This window comes from Xiphophorus maculatus, chromosome 6, assembly GCF_002775205.1.
Source record: "Xiphophorus maculatus strain JP 163 A chromosome 6, X_maculatus-5.0-male, whole genome shotgun sequence".
In the NCBI taxonomy this organism is placed as follows: domain Eukaryota; kingdom Metazoa; phylum Chordata; class Actinopteri; order Cyprinodontiformes; family Poeciliidae; genus Xiphophorus; species Xiphophorus maculatus.
The window spans coordinates 702,103-722,816 of record NC_036448.1 but is presented as its reverse complement, the minus strand read 5'-3'; the positions used below and the strand labels follow the sequence as shown (position 1 = coordinate 722,816).

Here is a 20,714-nt window from a genome sequence, read left to right as displayed (position 1 = left end):
GCGCCCCAATATTGGTCACCCGAGCAGCCGCTGCCTCGGACTGATCATTGCCGTTGCAGCTTTCAGCAGCAGCCATGTCTCACGGATGGGGATACGGACCGAGCGACGGTAAGAACCCTGCAGCCTGCAGCACTGCCCACCGGCAAGTCTCATTCCTTATTACACTGAAAAGAGTGTGACTGGGTGACATTAATATTTACAAAAGAAATACCAGCAGCCTATTGATTAAAAAAAATGAAAATAAAAATGAGTGCGCGTTTAATTACACTTTTATAAAATGATTTAAATTACATTTTACTTATTTCTGTCTAAACACTAGCAGATTAAAATCATTAAGTAGAATTGAATTATAGTTTAACATTAATGTAAACAATATTGAATAATCAAATAAATTCTACCCAATGGGAACCTTTGGTTTTAATTGCCGTACACTTCCGCCCCAGGAATTGCGCTACACCAACATAATTAATAAATCAGTAGTTTTCACTTAAAGTTGAAGGGTGTAAAATCTATTCAACTGTTTTACTTGTCACTTTGTTGTCATTTAAAGTAAACAATTATCACACTTTTCTGCAGTAACGAATGTAGGACAGCCTGAGGACAGCTGCTTTGTGGCAACAACTGCGGTTAAAATAGATCATCAGCTTTATGATGCGCTGCTCGACGTTCCCAACTCTGGACACTGAAGGTCATGATGAGGAGGATCAACTAAAGTGATGGTTGATCGTTTCACGCAGTCTGTTTCCTGTCAGCTACGTTTTCTGAATGCATTGACTTTTACAGCTGAAAAATATGTTGGAAATATCTGAAATATCTTATTGTGCGCTCAGTAAGCACAATAAAAGTCATAACTTTGTACTAGATTTTACATTTTGTTCTGTTCATATTGATGCTGGCAATACATTTTGACCTGTATTTCTAGTTCACTCATAACTTTCTATTTTTTCAAAACTTAATAGAGATGTTGCATAAGGAATAAATTAGTGATGCCTTGTTAAATGAACCTTTCTGCAACTACCTACTCTAAGTATTCATTATGAATGATCCCATTGTTTGTTTCTATGGGAGCAATGCTGCTTTTCTTCAAGATGTACTAGAACATCATAATGGTCACTGTAAAAACTTTGCCTTTAAATAAAGGACTTGAATAGCTCCTCATTTTTACATTTACAGGACCTGACAAGTGGGCAGAAAACTTCCCGCTTGCTAATGGACCCAGACAGTCTCCCATCAACATCGTTACCAAGGAGGCCCAATATGATCCGTCTCTGAAGCGTCTGAAACTCCAGTATGACCCCTCCAATGCCAGGGGCATTCTTAACAATGGACACTCCTTCCAGGTGGACTTTGTGGACGACACAGACAGCTCCAGTAAGCAAAGCTAACCTCTAAGTTTGAGACTAAAGTTATGAATGACTACAAACACACTTCATCATTTTATACTCATTCTGGAAATGGTTTTAGTTTTGTTTCAAGTCCTGTATCACTCAGACGTATTGTTGGTATAACAAACATGACATCCTAAACTCCTAAAACTTGGTTTCTGACTTTTATTTTAAGTACTTGCAAGATATATTATTATTTTACCTTTGAATTTTATCTCTCCTGTTTGTTTCCTCCACCCATGCTGTATGTACACATAGATAAGCATGTCTGATGATGTAAGTGCTCAGTTATCTCCTAACAGCCCTGGTTCTTTATCTGAAGGTCAACATGCATGTTCAGCCCATCACCGTGACTCTTCAGTTTTACTCTGTGCTCCAGTAGTTGTCACAGATAAACAGCTATAATCTGTCATAAAAGCCATAAAGAAATTTAGTTTTGAACATGCAGGCAACTTCAAATATCAAATGATCAACATAAACAGATGAGAAAAATATGAAAAAATATCCAAGAATTTACCCTTAATGTGTAGTTAATAATTCTATTTATTTCAGTTTATTTATAAAGGAGACACTGGTAGACACAGATGACACTGGCTCAGATAAAGTCTAACTGGACTGCACAGTGGCGCAGTTGGTAGCATTGCTGTGTTGCAACAAGAAGGTCCTGGGTTCGATTCCTGGCCTGGGGTCTTTCTGCATGGACATGTTTTCCCTGTGCACCTGGTTCTCTCCTGGTACTCCGGCTTCCTCCCACAGTCCAAAAACATGACTGTCAGGTTAATTGGTCTCTCTAAATTCTCCTAGGTGTGTGTGTGGGGGGCGTGTGCTTGCATGGTTGTTTGTCCTTTTCTGTCTCTGTGTTGCCCTGCGACAGACTGGTGACCTGTCCAGGTGATCCCGCCTCTTGCCCAAAATGTCTTGCTGGAGATAGGCAACAGCACCCCTCCCAACCCCGCTAGGGACAAGGGTGATGGATGGAAGTCTAAATGTATCATTTCCAGTTTTTCATGGTATATTGTTCAACTATTTCCTCTTAAAGCTGATCAACAGTAGCTTACAAAAGTCATAGCTAGCAGGAGCATTTTAGCATGATCTATTGAAAGAGCTTTGTCATTGGCTGATGAAAATAGGAAAATGATTTATTTGTTGTTTTTTTCTCTGTCTTAATGAGTCTATTGTTTGTATTTCTCAGCCCTGACTGGAGGTCCCATCTCTGGAACATACCGACTGAAGCAATTTCATTTCCACTGGGGAGGCAGTGATGATAGAGGCTCAGAGCACACTATAAACAGCGTCAAGTTCCCTTGTGAGGTAATGAATTCAACAGCTTGCTGAGTTATGTTTGTATTGTAACACATGCATAGAAAACTAATAATATGAAGATTTGCTATAACCTTAAACTCCTCACATCAAATACAAGGCAACTTTGTCCCCTTAGTTTAAAGGCTCAGGTGTTGCTATATACAGTCATATGAAAAAGTTTGGGCACCTCTATTAATCTTAATTATTTTTATCTCTAAATATTTGCATGTTTGCAATAGCTATTTCAGTTTGATACGACCGATAACATATAGACACAGTAATATTTCAGTATTGAAATTAGGTTTATTGGACTAAAAGAAAATGTGCAGTATGCATTAACACAAAATTTGACAGGTGCAAAAATATGGGCACCTCAACAGAAAAGTGGCATTAATATTTAGTAAATCCTGATTTTGCAAAAATAACAGCCTCTAGTTGTTTCCTGTAGCTTTTAATGAGTTTCTGGATCCTGGATGAAGGGATTTTTGACCATTCTTCTTTGCAAAACAATTCCAGTTCAGTTAAATTTGATGGTCGCCGAGCATGGACAGCCTGCTTCAAATCATCCCACAGATGTTCAATGATATTCATGTCTGGGGACTGGGATGGCCATTCCAGAACATTGTAATTGTTCCTCTGCATGAATGCCTGAGTAGATTTGGAGCGGTGTTTTGGATCATTGTCTTGCTGAAATATCCATCCCTGGCATAACTTCAACTTTGTAGCTGATTCTTGAACATTATTCTCAAGAATCTGTTGATATTGACTGGAATTCATGCAACCCTCAACTTTAACAAGATTTTCAGTGCCAGAATTGGCCACGCAGCCCCAAAGCATGATGGAACCTCCACCAGATTTTACAGTGGGTAGCAAGTGTTTTTCTTGGAACGCTATGTTTTTTTGCTGGCATGCATAACGCCTTTTTTAATGACCAAACAACTCAATCTTTGTTTCATCAGTCCACAGGACCTTATTCCAAAATGAAGCTGGCTTCTCCAAATGTGCTTTTGCTTACCTCAAGCGACTCTGTTTGTGGCATGCTTGCAGAAAAGGCTTCTGTCGCATCACTCTCCCAAACAGCTTCTCCTTGTGCAAAGTGCGCTGAATTGTTGAACGATACACAGTGACACCATCTGCAGCAAGATGATGCTGCAGGTCTCTGGAGGTGGTCTGTGTGTTGTCCTTGACTGTTCTCACCATTCTTCTTCTCTGCCTTTCTGATATTTTTCTTGTCTTGCCATTTCTGGGCTTAACAAGAACTGTCCCTGTGGTTTTTCATTTCCTTACTATGTTCCTCACAGTGGAAACTGACAGTTTAAATCTCTGAGACAACTTTTTGTATCCTTCCCCTAAACAACTATGTTGAACAATCTTTGTTTTAAGATCATTTGAGAGTTGTTTTGAGGTGCCCATGATGCCACTCTTCAGAGAAGATTCAAATAGGAGAACAACTTGCAACTATCCACCTTAAGTACATTTTCTCATGATTGGATACACTTGTCTATGACGTTCAAGGCTTAATGAGGTTACCAAACCAATTTTGTGTTTCAGTAAGTCAGTGAAAAGTAGTTAGGAGTATTCAAATCAATAAAATGATAAGGGTACCCACATTTTTGCACCTGTCAAATTTTGTTTTGATGCATACATTTTCTGTTAGTACGATAAACCTCAATTCAATACTGAAATATTACCGTGTCCATCAGTTATTAGATATATCAAACTGAAATAGCTGTTGCAAACTCCCAAATATTTAGAAATAAAAATGATATATATATATATATATATATATATATATATATATATATATATATATACAGTCATATGAAAAAGTTTGGGCACCCCTATTAATCTTAATTATTTTTATTTATTTTATATATATATGTAATATATATGTATGTACTGTATGTGTATATATATATATACATATATATATATATATATAGGTGTGTGTGGAGTTGTACTGCATGTCAACCCAATAACTTGATGAAGTGGACACAGTTTACTTGACTTTTAAAGGTTCCTGCTACTACAGATAACAGCATGTGTCTTTTCTCGTTAGCTTCACCTGGTGCACTGGAATACTAAATATCCCAGCTTTGGGGAGTCTGCTGACAAGCCTGATGGACTGGCTGTGGTTGGAATCTTCCTCAAAGTAACTAATCAGTGCTCTTTCCACCAGCATCTCCAATAGAGATGTGTTGGAGAAAATGTCTACCAATAACTTTGTATTTGAAGAAAACTACATTAAAGGTGATGTTTTCATTCAGATTGGTGCAGCCAACCCCCGGCTTCAGAAAGTTCTGGATGCTTTGGACTCTATTAAGACAAAGGTACAAACAAAAATCATCTGACGTGGAACTGAACTTGCTTTGTTCAAATGTGCTCATACTGATAGCTTTGTTTTTCCAGCTTTACATTTCCATCTCTTCTCTGTGAAACATATAGGGGAAGCAGACAACTTTCTCTAACTTTGATGCAAGAACTCTTCTTCCTGGTTCTCTGGATTATTGGACTTATGATGGATCTTTGACAACCCCACCCCTTTTGGAGAGCGTCACCTGGATTGTCCTGAGGGAGCCTATAAGTGTCAGCCCTGCTCAGGTGGGTAGCTTGGTCCACTTAAAACACTGGAAGGACAGAAAAGCTAAAATAATCACTTAAGAGTGATTTTTATTTTCAATTTTAAATTATGCTTATTGTAGATCTAAAACTGAAACTTTGAAGCTCTCTTTTGAGAGGAAAAAAAGTTCTCATTCATGTGATGTTCATGTAACATTTATTAGACATCTATATTATGTATGTACTGGGCTGGCAGGTGGGGAAAAGCATGGTCAACATATAGTTTGTCTCTGTTATATTCTCAGCTTGATGTTGTTACTGGATAAGTATAGTCCACAAGTCAGTGAAATCAACACTGGATTTGCTGGGATTTATTTCAAACTGCACTGTAGCGCAATTGGTAGCACTGTTGCCTGGCAGCAAGAAGGTCTTTCTTCCTGGAGTTTGCATGTTTCCCTCTGCATGCATGGGTTCTCTCTGGGTACTCTGGCTTCCTACCACAGTCCAAGAAAAGTGAGTGATAGATTAATTAGTTTGTATAAAACCTGCTTAGGTGTGTTTGTGTGCATGGGTGTGTGTGTGTGGGTGTATGTGTATGATTGTCCTGTTTGTCTCTGTTTTGCCCTGCGATGGACTGGCGACCTGTACAGGGTGACCCCGCCTCTCGCCCGTTGACTGCTGTTGATTCCCTCATGACCCCACTGGGGATAAACATGTGGGATAATGGGTGAATGGATTTCAAACTTATTCAGGAATGACTGTTCACTACATTACTGAGATCATTAATGTTGGAATTGAACAGAAAACTATAAACTAGGACTGAAACAATTAACTGGATCAATCGATAACCAGTGATGTCATAACGGACCACTTTTTTCAGCAACAAGTAATCTAACGTGTTGCTATTTCAAATCCAGTAGTCAGACTACAGTTACTTATCAAAATCACTGTGCGTTACTATTCTCTTTTGTAATTTAATTTTATTTCCTCTAGACGTCTTCGGGAGTGACCGCTGTTTCTATGCAACAGTATCAGCAGCGACAGAAACATAAACAATGGAGGGAAGAGGAAGATGCGCATTTTGTTGCTGGAAAAACAGGAACTATTTTGAGTTTGGCTCGCCAAGTCCAATAATTATAAGCAGCTTTGGGCTTGTTTTTTTCTAAAGTCGCTTGCAGATTTAATGAGTTGCGGGTTACGATTTTTGGGCTTGGAAATAAGCAGACATAAACCCCAGAATTTCTCTGAAATCCAGTTAGTTTTAATCAGACTGTCCTCGTCCATCATTTCCCGGATGATCCGTTCCGCTGTGTCTTTGTTAATGTCAACTTAATATATTACCTGTGAATTACGTAGGAAGACTAATATGAACAGCACAATAAACGTGAAAACAGCCACGAATGAACGAGTCTGTAAAGTTATGCAATTAAACGTCATTATAATTCTTAATATTAAGATAAATGTCACAAATTTGTTTAGCGGGACATATAAGTTGTGCGCTGCGCTCTGACAGCAAACACAGGGCCATTATACAGAACCTGGATGAGGGGGGTGAGGGGGTAAAACATTCTATTTATAGTTTTCCAGACAATACTGGAACACACAAAAACACGGACAAATTACAAAAGTTTTCTTTTGTACTGTTATAACCATCAAACATATATATATATGTATATATATATATATATATATGTATAATGGCTCTAGTGGCCTTTATTTGATAGTTAATTGTCAGGAAAGTGGGTAATGAGAGAAGGGGAAGACATGCGGCAAAGGTTGCCAGGCAGGGGAATAAAACCTGCGACAGCCGCGTCGAGGACTAAGGCCTCTATATGTGCGTTGTGCTCAACCCCTGCACCACCACAGCACACCCAAGTGGAGATATATTGTTCACATTACTATTATTGTCATGGTGAGAGGTTACCAGGACTCGAAGGCAAGCAACAACTACGGACACCAAGCGCAGTTTAACAGATTTATTGAATAATGAGTGCAAATGGGGAGAGAATAGAGAGGCGTTGATCTGCAGCAGCAGGGAGGAACCAGGCCAGAGGAGGAACTGAGGAAAGGTGAATGGTTAAACAGGGAACCAAATGAAGGGAATGATGGTGTAACCTGGTGATGGCTTACTGTCTGAGGGTTAGGATGAGCAGAGGTGAGTACCTGGGTTTTCCAGCAGTCAGTGCAGTGTGGGATTTCCAGGTGGAGGAGTTCCAGCATGAGACTGAGGGTGGACAGGCAGCAGCTGGCTGGTGGTCGTGGAGGTATCCTGGAGCTAGGTTTAGCGGAGCAGCGAGGATCGGGTAATTAGGTAGTCTGAGCACCAGGGGGTGATCAGAGCTGGTTCTCTGAGGAGGGAATAGATGAGAGAGGAATCAGAACAGTTAAACACAGTAACAGAGAGCCAGAGTGTACCACTACTGAAGCAAAATCATCTGGCGTCTGCCTCAGGGAAGTCGCTCCTATTTAAGGCCTTCGCTGATTGGTCTTGATGAGCACCAGCTGGATCCTGTCAGCCTGCCACCCTGTAAATGTAGAGAAACCACTCCCCTGCAGAACCCAACAATTATAAAATAACTGGCAATTAAGTATTGGCAAAGCTCAATGTTATTTTCACAGGCGGCACAACGTTGTTAGCAGCTGCTAAAAGCAACTGAAAAAGTTACTTTTAATGTAACTTCGTTACTTTCCAAATCAAGTAATCAGTAATCTAACTAAGTTACTTTTTCAAGGAGTAATCAGTGATCTGATTAAAGTTACTTTTTCAAAGTAACTCCACCATCACTGTCGATAACTGAGTAATCAATCATTAACTGTAGTATACAGACTAGAGAAAAGGTCATTGTTTTTTAGCATCCTTTGCTACTATAGGGAAAGCAGACAACTTTCTTTAACTTTCATCCAAGAACTTTTCTTCCTGATTCTCTGGATTATTGGACTTATGGTTGGTTTTTATCGACATCCAGGTGGCGCTTTGAGAGTGTCACATAGATTGTCCCTATAATAATAATGTTGTTATTGCAAATTAGGCCTGCATGTAAGTGTTTTTGCTGTGACAGTTAAGGGCTTACAAAATAAACACAATGTATTTCTAATGTTGTTTAAAAAAGGCTTAAGTAGCAAAAGAAGACATTAACACGCCATCAACGGTGGTAGGAGTTCATAACTTTATTTTTATTTTTATTTTTTTTAAGTTCATAACTTTATTGATGGGTTGCTGGTTTGATCCCCACTCTGTTGTTGTGTATTTGGGCAAGACACTTCACCCACCTTGCCTGCTGGTGGAGGTCAGGGCCGATGGCCCAGTGCATGGCAGCTTCGGTTTTGTCAGACTGCCCAGGGCAGCTGTGGCTGCTATCCAGTAGTGTGTCACCATCAGGGTGTGAATGTATGGTGAATCAGTGAATGACTGAATGTAGTGTGAAGCACTTTGGGGTCCTGTGGACTTGATAAAGCAATTTTTACCATTACAAAATACTCAGCCTGTTAAATAATGTTTTATTAAAATTATATGTTATGGGTTCATCAGCCCAATACATGCAAGGACTTGCTTCTATTAAAATTTATGAGAACTTGAGACTATTATTCAAAGTAGGTGAATCATGCTGGGAGGGTGAAAATGGTTATTGTTGGGAATTATTGTGATGTGACATAAAGCAACATATATTGTGTCGAAGGAACGTCATAACTGTTTCTGTGTTCCTGTATTCTATTAGATGGCAAAGTTTCGAAACCTCCTGTTCACTGGAGAGGGAGAGGCAGCGTGCTGCATGGTGGACAACTTCCGTCCTCCACAGCTCCTCAAGGGCCGTCAAGTCCGTGCTTCCTTTAAGTAAATCTTAGTTATACAGCAGGTATGAAAATTATTGAACACATCACAATTTTTCATAGTAAACATATTTTAGCTATTGACATGGAACACCTGGTGTTACTAATGCTAGGTGTTGGTAACAACCCATGCAATCCATACATAGAAAAAATAAAACAAATCAGTTCAGAAATTAAATTATGAGTAATTATATAAAACGAATTGGGCTATTCTAGCAGTTTTATGTTCTGTCTCTGCAGCTGGTTGAGAGCTTCCTTGTTTCTATGTTTGGGATCATTGTCCTGCTGAAATGTCCACCCTTTTTTCATCTGGCAGCAGACTTTTCTCTATAATGTGTGTACACTTTACCATTTATCTTTCCATCAATTACATGAATTCTGCCAGTACCATATGCAGAAAAACAGACCCACATATTGATGTTCCCACCTCCAACTTCACTGTCTGCCTGGTGTTTTTGGGGCAGTTCATTTTGTCCTTTAAATATGGTGTTTGTTATGGCATCCAAAGAGTTCAATATTGCTCTTATCTGACTAGTCTGTGTTCTCCCAGTGTTTTACAGGCTTGTCCAAATGTTGTTCAGCAAATATTAAACGAGCTTAAACTTGCTTCAACTCCAGAAATGGAGCTTTGCGTGGTGAGCCTGCATACAGGCCATGGCTACAGAGTACATTGCTTATCGTTTTCTGAAACAATTCTACTTGCCAACTCTATATCTTTCTGAAGGGCCCAGCGTAGTTTGACCAAAGTCGGACTGACAATGTACAGTCATGTGGTTTTCAGATTTTCATTTTTGCAAAGACCTTTTATAATCCACAAAACAAATTGAGGCGAGCTTCCCTCCCACTGCAGAATACGTCATGATGTCTTTTTTTTTTTTGCCATGTGTGTAATTTATAATTGTAGTAACAGAGAGACAACTATTACGCGTTCAAAAGTTAAGAGGAGGAGGGAATAATATTTAACAGTCTGGAAAATCAATTTTTTTCCATGTCATTAAGAAAATAAAAAGACAAAAGTTAGGCGTTGATGAGCCATTCTCCTACTTCAACTGAGAGAATGGGCAGTGTAATATTTCAGTATGTACTTCCTCCTCCTCATCAAACAGTTTCTCTCTGACTGAAAAAACAATGCTCTGACTATCTGAGATACCCGACTAAATTGCACAGATATTAGTTAGATCAGCGGCCCATGGAAATTGTGTGGCAGTATCCTGAATGAATATACACACTCATGAAATTCAGACCAATCACACAATCTTTCAGAGAAGGGGCAAAAGGTTCACCAGGGGGACAAACAGCATAAGGAAGAGAACAAAATGATGCAATTTTCTTCATGCAACTGCAACAACAAGAACTGTTTTCAGCAATTTAGCTTCTATAGACCATCAGTTTGGACTGAACCAGCTGATATTCATTTGCACTTAAAAGCTCATTCATTTGCAGGATGTCTTCTGATCACTGATGGATTTCCACGACTTTGTCCACTTCCCTTTCTGTGTGTTCAATACTTTTACCTCTTATTACTGCACATAACTTAATGTCTGAACTTGTTTGTTTTGGTTTCTTCTATATATGGATTACTTAAATTGTTACAAACACCTGGTTAAAAAGTCATATTTACTATGACAAATTGTGATGTGTTCAATACAGCTGTATTCCAAAGTGTCTTTATACAATAGCTTTCCATTTCATGTTCATTCTTTGAACTATTAATACACAAAGACAGCTTTTTAATTTACTGCTTGTCTCCAGCTACTTGAAACTTAAACCTTCTGCTTCATTTTATCTCTAGAATGTTTTGCCTTCTTTTCCTCTGAGGATGAATAAATGCCATTTTTGTCTAACAACAATTTGTAATCTTTGAAACATTAGAATATCTAACTAATCCATAAATAAACGCACCCATGAAATTCATGGGTGTGGTTGTTATTTAAAAAAATATAATCTTTGAAACTTTGGCTATCTTTATACTAAGATTTACTGAGGTCTGAAGAATATGACCAAATGCATAACTGAATATATTGTTAATCTTTAACTTATAATTATATCCTGCCTGTTTATGAAGTATGTGGAGTTATTTCAGATTTGTTTGGTAATAAAAGCCTGTGTGTGTTTTGTAGAATGCTCTTTTCCATGCTCGAGTGTTTTCTAGGATTGTATTCCACTCATTAAATTGCTAAATAAAAGCCGGTATTGAGAATCTCATTTGTGAGTTGGTGAGACTTTATTCCTATATAAAAAAAACCTTCAAATATATGAGTACTTATGTTATAATTAACCATTTAATTGACTATATGCCATTTGTATATTAGAAGTTGCTTCTTTATTTTAGTGCCTAAATGACAAATAATTATATTACCAAATGCAAATATGTGTAACCAAATATACACCAGTAACTATATGAAGAATTTAAGTAAAATTTTATTAAAGCTTGCTTCTTTCTAATTACATATCTTTTAAAATGACACTGGTACTTTAGAAAAGTATCATTCTGGTTTTAGGATGAACCACAGTATAGAGACTGCCCTTCTAAAAATTTTAAATTATGGTATCTCCAAATACGTAGTTACGTGAAAGCTAATTTCTCATTAATGCTGCCTCGAATAATGTGGATTGATTAATGTTTGGATATGAATCTGATTGATAAGGGCTTAATATCAGTTATATACGGCAAAATTCAGAACACTGCGTCCCCATCACTTAGACATCTGAAAGAATCATAGGAAGAAGAGTTAGGGGAACTATTTACTGATACAGCCTGGAAGGCTGCAATTTCAAGAATCCTCTCTTCTTCAATTTGCATTAGACATAGCCTGCTACAGTTTAAGGTGCTGCACAGATTATACTTGTCCCCTAATAAATTATCTAGAATGTGTCCTGGCGTAGACTCACCTTGTGTTAGGTGTGGGCACAGCCCTCTTGATCTCAGTCATATGTTCTGGCTTTGCCCCAGGCTCCTCCCCTTTTGGGAGTCAATCTTTAGGACTATTACATTTATATGTAAGAGGAATATCGATCGAAGTGCTCTAACTGCCTTATTTGGGGTTGTCCCTCCGACTACACCAATAACAACTCAGCAGGACAATGCCACAGCATTTGTTACACCACTTGCAAGACGCCTAATATTATTCAATTGGAAGAGAGCTGCTCCTCCGTCTCATAAGCAATGGATCGAAGATTTTATGTTCCATCTGAAGCTTGAGCATCTGAAACATACAGTTAACGACTCAATTCAACAATACAATGCCACCTGGCAGCCATTTCTTTTGTATTTTGAGAGACTTCTAATGAGTATATAGCCCTCCCACCTGCCCTCCCCTCCTCCATCCCTCCTTTTTCCCTCCTCTCCTCCTCCCTTCTTACTAAATATGTGTTGTCAGCACCTGTTGCCATTTTATTTTTGTTTGTTTCATTGTTGTTCTTACATGTTTAAAACAAATAAAAAGATTTGAATAATAATAAAAATTGTAAATTATTTGAAGTGTAATCTGGATTCACATTCAAGCTCTCAGTCCTTGTGCTTTTGGATCTGAGTGTTTCTTTGATTCAGTGGATCATTCGAATCTTTTAAATAGTTTACAGCATCTGGTTGGCCTTCCTGGTACTGTTCTTCAGTGGTTCAGCTCCTATCTTGCAGATAAAACTTTTTTGGTGGGTATGGATGCATGTTCCTCACAGATCCATGATGCTAATTATTGCATCCTCCAAGGCTCATTACCATTACAAAGTAGGGGATTATGGGTCCCCAACTTTTTAATTTTTACATGTTGTCACTTGGTGGAGTCACCAGGAATCATGGAATAAGCTTCCAGGGTTATGCTGACGATCCCCAGCCAATCACTGGCCAGGGGCTTTTAATTGCATTTCAGACATAAAGACCTGGATGTTACAGAACTTTCTCCAGCTCAACCAGGACAACACAGAAGTTTTAATCATTGAGCCAGAGGATCTGAAAGAAATTATAATTCAAAAATTACAAACTATGTCTTTTAAACCTTCAAAGCAAGTCAGAAGCCTGGGGGTTCTTCTTGACTCTGACCTTACTTTTATTCCACATATTAAACAAATAAATAATAAATAGTTAAAACAGGATTTTGTGATCTAAAAATATAGTCAGAGTTCACCCTATTCTATCTTTCGTCAATACTGACACTCTTAAGCATGCTTTTATTTCTAGCCGTTTAGACTATTGTAATGCCCTGCTTTCTGGTCTCCCTAAAAAACACTGCACAGCCTTCAGCTGTTACAAAACTCTGCTGCTCCAGTGCTAATCAAGACCAGAAGGCAGGCTCACATCACACCTGTTCATTGCAGTGGCTCCCAGTACATCTCAGGGTTGATTTTAAGATTCTTTTGCTGGTTTTAGATGTCTTTATGGTCTTCATTGTTTTTTTTGTAGATTTTTTATTTTATTTTTTTTTTTGTACAGCACTTTGAGCTGCTTTATAGCATGAAGGTGCTTTATAAATAAAATTGATTGAACACTAAATTTGTAGTACTTTGAGATTTACATGTAAAGTATATTATGAAAAAAGTTGTATTATTATTATCATATTCCCCCATTAAATATTTATAGAATTGGAAACAGTTTATACCCACAATGTGGACGGATCATTGTAAATAGCAGTGGTCCCCAACCCCCAGGCCGCACAAGAAATAATGAAATACTTCCGTTTCATGTATTGAGTCTGGAGGATCTTTTATTTTTGAAAATCCTTTAACTGGATCTAGTCGGTTGAGCGCCAACATTGAGCCCACAAGCAGCAGAATGATTTATTTGCTGGGGCTTCAGATCGATGTTCATCATTAATTGTTACCTGGGACAAGCCCTGAAAACACCGAGTGTAAAGAGCCTTTTTCAATAGATCGGAAAAGATTGAGCCGCTTTTCCCAGAACGCGGAAGCTGAGGTGCAAAGAGCCCATAAGCTGGAGAAAGGTTTTAAGATGTTTGCCTCGTTATACACAGATACAAAGGTGAGTTTTACTTTCTTTTAACTTTGTGGCTAACATTAGCTTTAGCTTATGCTAGACATTTTTCTTGTAAAAATGTGCTATTTAAGTATCTAAACATGTTTTATCCATTCTAACGGACAATGTTTTTACCTTATGTTCAAGTATATTACATGTGTTTATTGTCGTTAGTGTCAGAGACCAAGTAACGGGGATTTTACGGTTCAGGCTTTTTGCTTCTGAAGCCTGAGGAACAACAAGCCCATAGCTTAACAGTAGAGCAGCTCTGGTGTCAGAGTTCTAGTTCAGGTGACTGTTCAGGTTCAAAGTTGTTGCTTTTAGAAAAATATGGCCGTGTTCCTTATGGTGTCCGTGTTACTTTGCTTTATTAGTTTTGCATGCTTCTTGTGAAGCAGGACGGTGTTTACAGCAGTGTGTATCAGTAGCTTGGCTGTCTGGCTCTGGTCTGCTCTCTAGTTCCCATAAACTCTTTCAGGCTGAATGCAGAAGTGATTCCATGGAAATAACACAGGAGGCTCCTTTACCTTCTTCTTTAGGCTGAAGAAGTTGATCCGGAGTGAAGTGAAGGCTGTAAACTTTGCTGTGCGGCGTTAGCTTTAACTGGTAGCGTCAAATATTTACAAGCCACCGTCTTCTTAATTCAGGACCGCTTGGAAATCCATGAAAACTTAAAAGCCCATTATATTAGGAAGACAGCAATGTTCATAGTATAGTTTTATTTGCGTCTGAAATAAGACTTTGTCTTTTCTAGCTGTCACGGTAACTGAAAGCGGAAACAAGAGAGCCGCATTTGCGCATGTGGTTGTGACGTCAGCGCGGCAGGTGCAAAGAGCCCATTCAAAAATACAAAAGCCAGACTGAGACTGGGGTTGCTGTGATGGTGCAGGGGTTAAACACAACCCACATATGGAGGCCTTACTCCTCTATGCGGCTGTCGCAGGTTCAATTCCCGGCTTGGCGACCTTTGCCACATGTCTTCTCCTTCTCTCATTACCCACCTTCCTGTCAATTAACTATCAAATAAAGGCCACTAGAGCCAATAAAACCTTTTAAAAAGAATGAGACTGTACAATAAAGGCAGCATAAGAAAAAATAGCATAGCAAAAACATTTCACTTTTTTTTTTTAATTTAAGGAATGTGTAATATAACAATCACGAATTCAGAACTTGATGAATTTACCTGTTTCAAAGAGCCACCAAATAAATCAAATGAAAACAGGAAAAGATTAAACTAAAAACTGTGAATCAGTAGCTGTAATGCCCTTAGTTAAGGTGAGCACTATGCTTCATGTCAGTTGTGCTGACCCAACCCACTGATGGGTGGGTACGGTCTGTTATCATTCTGCAGTCTAAGAACCTGCATGCAGCTGATATCAGACACGAAGAAGCAGACTTTTTCACTCTTTAACACATTCACAGACATTCAGATCATTTGGAACACTTTACTAGTAAAAATACATATTTCTTTAAGATTTCTTTTCTCCACCTTATTCTATTTTGAATGTCGGTCATCTCATATTTTGGACTTATTCCGCAAAATTGATGTATATTAACAAAGTCTTTAATTTCAGAAAATCCAAAAGCTAATTGGTTAGTTTGTTTGTGTGATTAGATTAGTTAGATCAAACTCATCAGTTAACAGGCCATACCCCCAAACTAATATTCTTAGATGAGCCTCCCCAAAATTCTGCAAAACAGTCAGAAAAAAATGATCATGAACACACAAGAGCAGACATACATAATGTCCTAACATTTCAAATCCTAATGAGGTGCCAATGTTTTCAGATTTTTGTGTTTAACTTTTTGTTCAACAAAAACAATAAAAAAGATTATTTTATTTATGCATATTTATAGTGACAGTACATAGTATTCTCTCAGAGAGCTCCCATCAATTTCTGCCAAGGAGTTTATCTTTCCATAGTTACAAACAACAATATTCAATCAACTTTTTGGGGGTGAGTTTATGTGTCATGAATCATAAACAACTCTGATACTTTTTTCTATCTTTTTAGAAAGTGGTTCAAATGTTTTTGAAAATATTTTCCATGGGGAAAATTAGGTCTGCATGGAAACCATGCAGAGGGGAGTGGCTGCTGAAATGACATAATTTGACCATGTGTCAGGTATAATATTCAGTTTGATCTTGTTAGTTTGAATTAATTTTAATGTCTAGAATTTTGTCTGTAATAGATGTTTTTTTTATTGCATGTAGTTATGCAGCCCATTTTTCAGATGTTTTAAATATGGAAAACCAGATCAGTTTTCTTAATATTTCTGTCTTACCTTCAGAGTTTTAGATGTTCCTCTTCCACTCTATTTATTGACCTACATATCAGCAGCAAGAGGCTCTGACTGAAGCATGCAGGTGAAGAGGCTTTAGCAGAGACTGCCTTAAATCTTTGGAACAAAGAAACCAACATCTATAAATTCTATAAGCGGATTCAGATGTTAACAGTTTAAACAAAAGATTGGACATCTCTTATCAGCAAAGACATAAAGCTGTAGATCACACACATGCACGCACCCGCCTTCTCCCCCCCCCATACACACATACTCCCACACCCCATCTTTTGTGTTCAGCCCAAACCAAGTCTCATCTTCACATGTTTTTAGATAACTTTATGTTATGGCTACTCTTGCAACATAAAAATGTCCAAATATGAAAAAATACCAGAGTAGTTTTTAGGAGGAGGTTTTTGACTCACTCAAAATAAAAAGCACTCGCGGAGAGTTTTCTGGTTTTAAAAGGTGTGTTCTCTTTACTTATAAAAATAACAGAAACATTCTCTGAGTTGACTTCATGCAAAACATTTAAACATAAAAGTTAATTTGTGGTAGAAAAACTGTTTCACTCATCACTCCTTCACCAAACAATCAGATCAACCACAGCAGAAGGCTGACTGACAAGGAGGAGGGGCTAAGCAAAACAAACAAATAAATAAACAACAATAGATCTACCATTCACATAATCTTGGATCTGTAACATTAATAATTTAGCAAAAAATAAATTAATCTAATTCTTAATAGGCTCCAAAATTCTACAAACTGGACTTAATTCCCCATCAGGACAGCGCCTTGGTCACAAACAGGTTAGAGGTTTTAAGGTCATAATGATGCCACAGAAATGGAAAATATGCAAACTGGAAATCTTTGAATTTAAGTTAATGTTAAGCTCATATTGCTGCCTATTTCAAACCTTGCTTTCTTTTGCTTACACATTTTAAAAATGTGCAAGATGTTTGATGGTTGTGCAGAACCATTGAAATTGTTTTTAGAGAGGTAAAAAGCATTTTTAATATATGCTATAGGTCAACTTTGAAGCTGCAAAATAACTATTTAGAGGGTATCATGAAAAACTTTTTTTTTTTTTTTAAGATTTATGTCAGCTGCTTGTGGAAAAGCTAAGGTGAAAATATTCTGTCAGTGGTTTATGTTATGTAACCGAAACAATTTTGAAAATGCAGTTTATCTGCAATTCAGGAAGTGTACATTTATGTTTTTAAATTGAAATCAGAAAAACAAAAAACTGTAATTCAAAGAAGATTTAGTTTAGCTCAGTTCTGTTTTTCTTTTCAGTTACAGATTTTAGATCTTCAGATTCAAATCTGCTTTTGTTAAGTTCAAGTCTCAGTCATTATTATTTTGACTTTCAGGTTGCTGGTTTGAACCCACAACCTATTATTGTGTCCTTGGGCAGGACACTTCACTGTGTGCTTGTGGTGGTCAGAGGTCCCAGTGGATCCAATTGAATCACAGCCTTTCTTCAGTCAGTGTGCCTCAAGGCGACTACAAAGTAGCTCACCACTATTAGTGTGTGAATATACAGTATGTGTGAATGACTGAATGTAGCATAAAGTGCTATAGAGTCCTCTGGACTACATACAGAGCTATACAAGTTCAGGCCTTTTACCATATTATTGTCCTATCAGCAGCCCAAACTGTCAAGAAGTGCGGTGTGGAAGGCGGTGAGGCAAACGCTGTAGAACCAGGTTCAAATGAAAATGAAGGCTTATTGTAGAGAATAGTCCACAAAAAGTCCAACAACCAGGCAGCACGGCAGAGCAGAAAACCAGGGCTCAGCACCGGTAGCAGCTGGAGGCAACAAATGGACAAACAATACTGACTGGATGCATTGACAAGGACTCAACAAGGAACACAGGTGGGGTTAAATACACAGAGGGTAATCAAGGAAACGAGACACACCAGGGAGCAATCAAGGGGTAAGACAGGACAACAGGGAGACGCGGAGACAGGAACTCAAAATAAATACACAGAAGAACTCAAATCAACACAGATCACAACACAAACACTTTGCATGATACACAAACATGCATCAGAATGCTCCACCTTCACTTACAGTTACACATTATCTGTCACCAGCAGAATGTGCTGAGGAAGAATATTTCAATTTGTAAAGATTGTCATTATCCACAGAGAAGGCTCACAGACGGAGACAAGATCAGAACCATGCTCAGGAATGGTACAAGCTGAGTCAATCAAGGAGGACCTCATCAAGAACGAGGGAGGTGTGCCATGTGAGAGGTCATAGCAGTGCTGAATATCTTCCAAAGTGAATAATCAGTAGGATTAAAGGAAGAGCTGAAACACATTCTGGAATTTCAGGTAGCAAAATAATATGCCCAGAATTAAAATGTAAAGTAGAAAATTTCTGAAGAAATTCAAAAGGTGCCTTCCAAAGCATGCGTGTCGGTGGGAACCTAGCGTTCTAATGATGCCAGTGTTCTGACTGTCTGTGCCAACCAAAGATCCGTCCTACTTTGTAGCAATACGTATACACACACCAACATAACATTGGTGTGTGTGTCTTACTCCGCAGATTTGTTATTGATACATAACAAATGTATGTATTTGTTATGTACATTCTACATAGTCTGTGGAAGTTTTCTTTCATTTGTTTTATTTTGTCAAAGATTATGGTAAGCTTAATTTAATGTATTTTATAACTGGCTTTTCTGCTCCATTACTTCATATATTAGTTTACATGACAGGTGGCTTGTAAACACATTAATAAACGTCTTTAGTTTGCTATCTGCAATATTGTTACAATATTGAATACTCTAAAGAACAAAGTCCTATTGTCCAATGAATTTCAGTGAAAAAAAGCAGTTTGAACAACTCATTCTAGTTCAGGAACCATAAGACCCGACCTGAAAGCTGTTTGAAGCATGTGCGAGGTCCATTTGTCTTCTTTGATAGTACCAAGATTCATATCAGTACCTCAATCACAGTAAAAGCACGGATGAAGGAGAGAGATGTGTGCTGCCCTCTCAAATTTTTGAGGATGGAATGAAAATGAATGACATGAGTCTGAGTTTTCCCTTCGACATCAGAACTCTCTGAAGCACTTTGATGGAAAACCCTGAGCCCTTGAGTCATTTTGAGAAGATTTTATGGAAGCAGACCGTCGGCACAATGTTATAAATAAATATCAGGCCAATAGAGCAATGTTTGTAGGTGTGAGAGCAAGTTAAAAATCTTAAGCTGTCAAAAATCCAGTGTGTCTCCCACTCTAGCAGGGCAGATATTCCACTTCCTTAGTTTCCTTAGTTTTAGGAAAAAATAAAACTTTGTTGAGCCTGGAGACAAGTTGTGAAAAAACATAAATAGTATTGGGATACTGTCTTCACTTCTCAACAAAGCACAGATGTCTCTACAAACTGAAAGTGGAATGCAGTTTTAAGATGAAGCAATGATGGCACAGCAAATCCTCAAAAAAGTGGATTTTCAGGATTTTAAAGACCAGACTTCATTGACTTGAATTGGGTTTTTGAGCAGTTTGTTGTTGTTGTTGTTTTCACCTATTTCATTGCGATAGTAACTCAAAACACTAACAGAATTCATAGCACCCGTCTCTAGATCGAGCCACACCTTTTGATATAAATATTGTTGGTGTAATATTTGGTGTAAGTCAGTGACTTCTGATATTTTGCCTGCAGTTAGTGCTTCGGTGTTTTTGGGCAAAGTTTTTCTCTTATTATGTCGCCATTGTAAGTCAAATGGCAACAGAATTATTACACTTCATTACACATAATTTCATTTATTAATTACTTTGTTTTGATTTATTTTAATGTGCAGGTTAGTAGGTTTGCTACCAACATTTCATCTAAATTTCATCTCAATAGAAATGTTAGAAATAAATTTACTGAGGGAAAACATTGACATTTTCAAAACAGATCTTGCCAACTGTAGATTAACATGATTTTATCGTAACTTTTACAGGATAACATATAAATAAAACCTGAGGCAAAACTTCTACATTTTTAAGGACTAACTTGTGACTATTACTGTTCTGACAAGCATCATCACATCAAATCAAATTTTATATGTGTAGCACATTTTGTAATTGCCTTTATGTGGTTCTACAGATTCAGGTCAAAGTCCATCACTGATGTCTAGTTTCTAGCTGTAATAACTGAAGCTGTGCATTGACTCTAGATCGTTCCTCTTTAGGTTCAAATATAAGAACTTTGGTTTTGTTTCTGTTCAGCTGGAGAAAGGTTTGGCACATCCACACATTTATCTGTTCTAAGCATCTGTTCAGTGATTGGATGAGGTCAAAGGTCACCTGGTGACATTGTAATATAGAGCTGTGTATCATCCACATACTTATGGTAGCTAATATTATTTCCTGTTGTAACCTGAACATA

General features: G+C 37.9%; 1 protein-coding gene across 3 annotated transcripts; it reads left to right on the top strand.

The window, feature by feature from the left end:
* Positions 1 to 11,279, top strand: LOC102230409 (carbonic anhydrase-like). 3 transcript variants are annotated; one of them, XM_005809214.2, is made up of 7 exons: positions 1 to 108; positions 1,174 to 1,371; positions 2,578 to 2,696; positions 4,747 to 4,839; positions 4,955 to 5,017; positions 5,133 to 5,288; positions 8,963 to 11,279. In XM_005809214.2, the coding sequence occupies exons 1-7, from the start codon at positions 75 to 77 to the stop codon at positions 9,080 to 9,082; spliced, it is 783 nt and encodes a 260-aa protein (XP_005809271.1). In that variant the 5' UTR covers positions 1 to 74; the 3' UTR covers positions 9,083 to 11,279. The 3 variants fall into 3 exon arrangements, with proteins under 3 accessions (XP_005809271.1, XP_023191444.1, XP_023191445.1); XM_023335676.1 differs by lacking the exon at positions 1 to 108 and adding an exon at positions 569 to 688; XM_023335677.1 differs by lacking the exons at positions 1 to 108; positions 1,174 to 1,371 and adding an exon at positions 2,240 to 2,395.
* Positions 11,280 to 20,714: the final 9,435 nt, after the last annotated feature.

Coding starts and splice junctions, on each gene's coding strand:
- LOC102230409 (XM_023335676.1), top strand. CDS start 649: ATGATGCGCTGCTCGACGTTCCCAACTCTGGACACTGAAG. Junction 5,018..5,132: donor TGGACTCTATTAAGACAAAG/GTACAAACAAAA, acceptor TGAAACATATAG/GGGAAGCAGACAACTTTCTC. Junction 5,289..8,962: donor TAAGTGTCAGCCCTGCTCAG/GTGGGTAGCTTG, acceptor GTATTCTATTAG/ATGGCAAAGTTTCGAAACCT.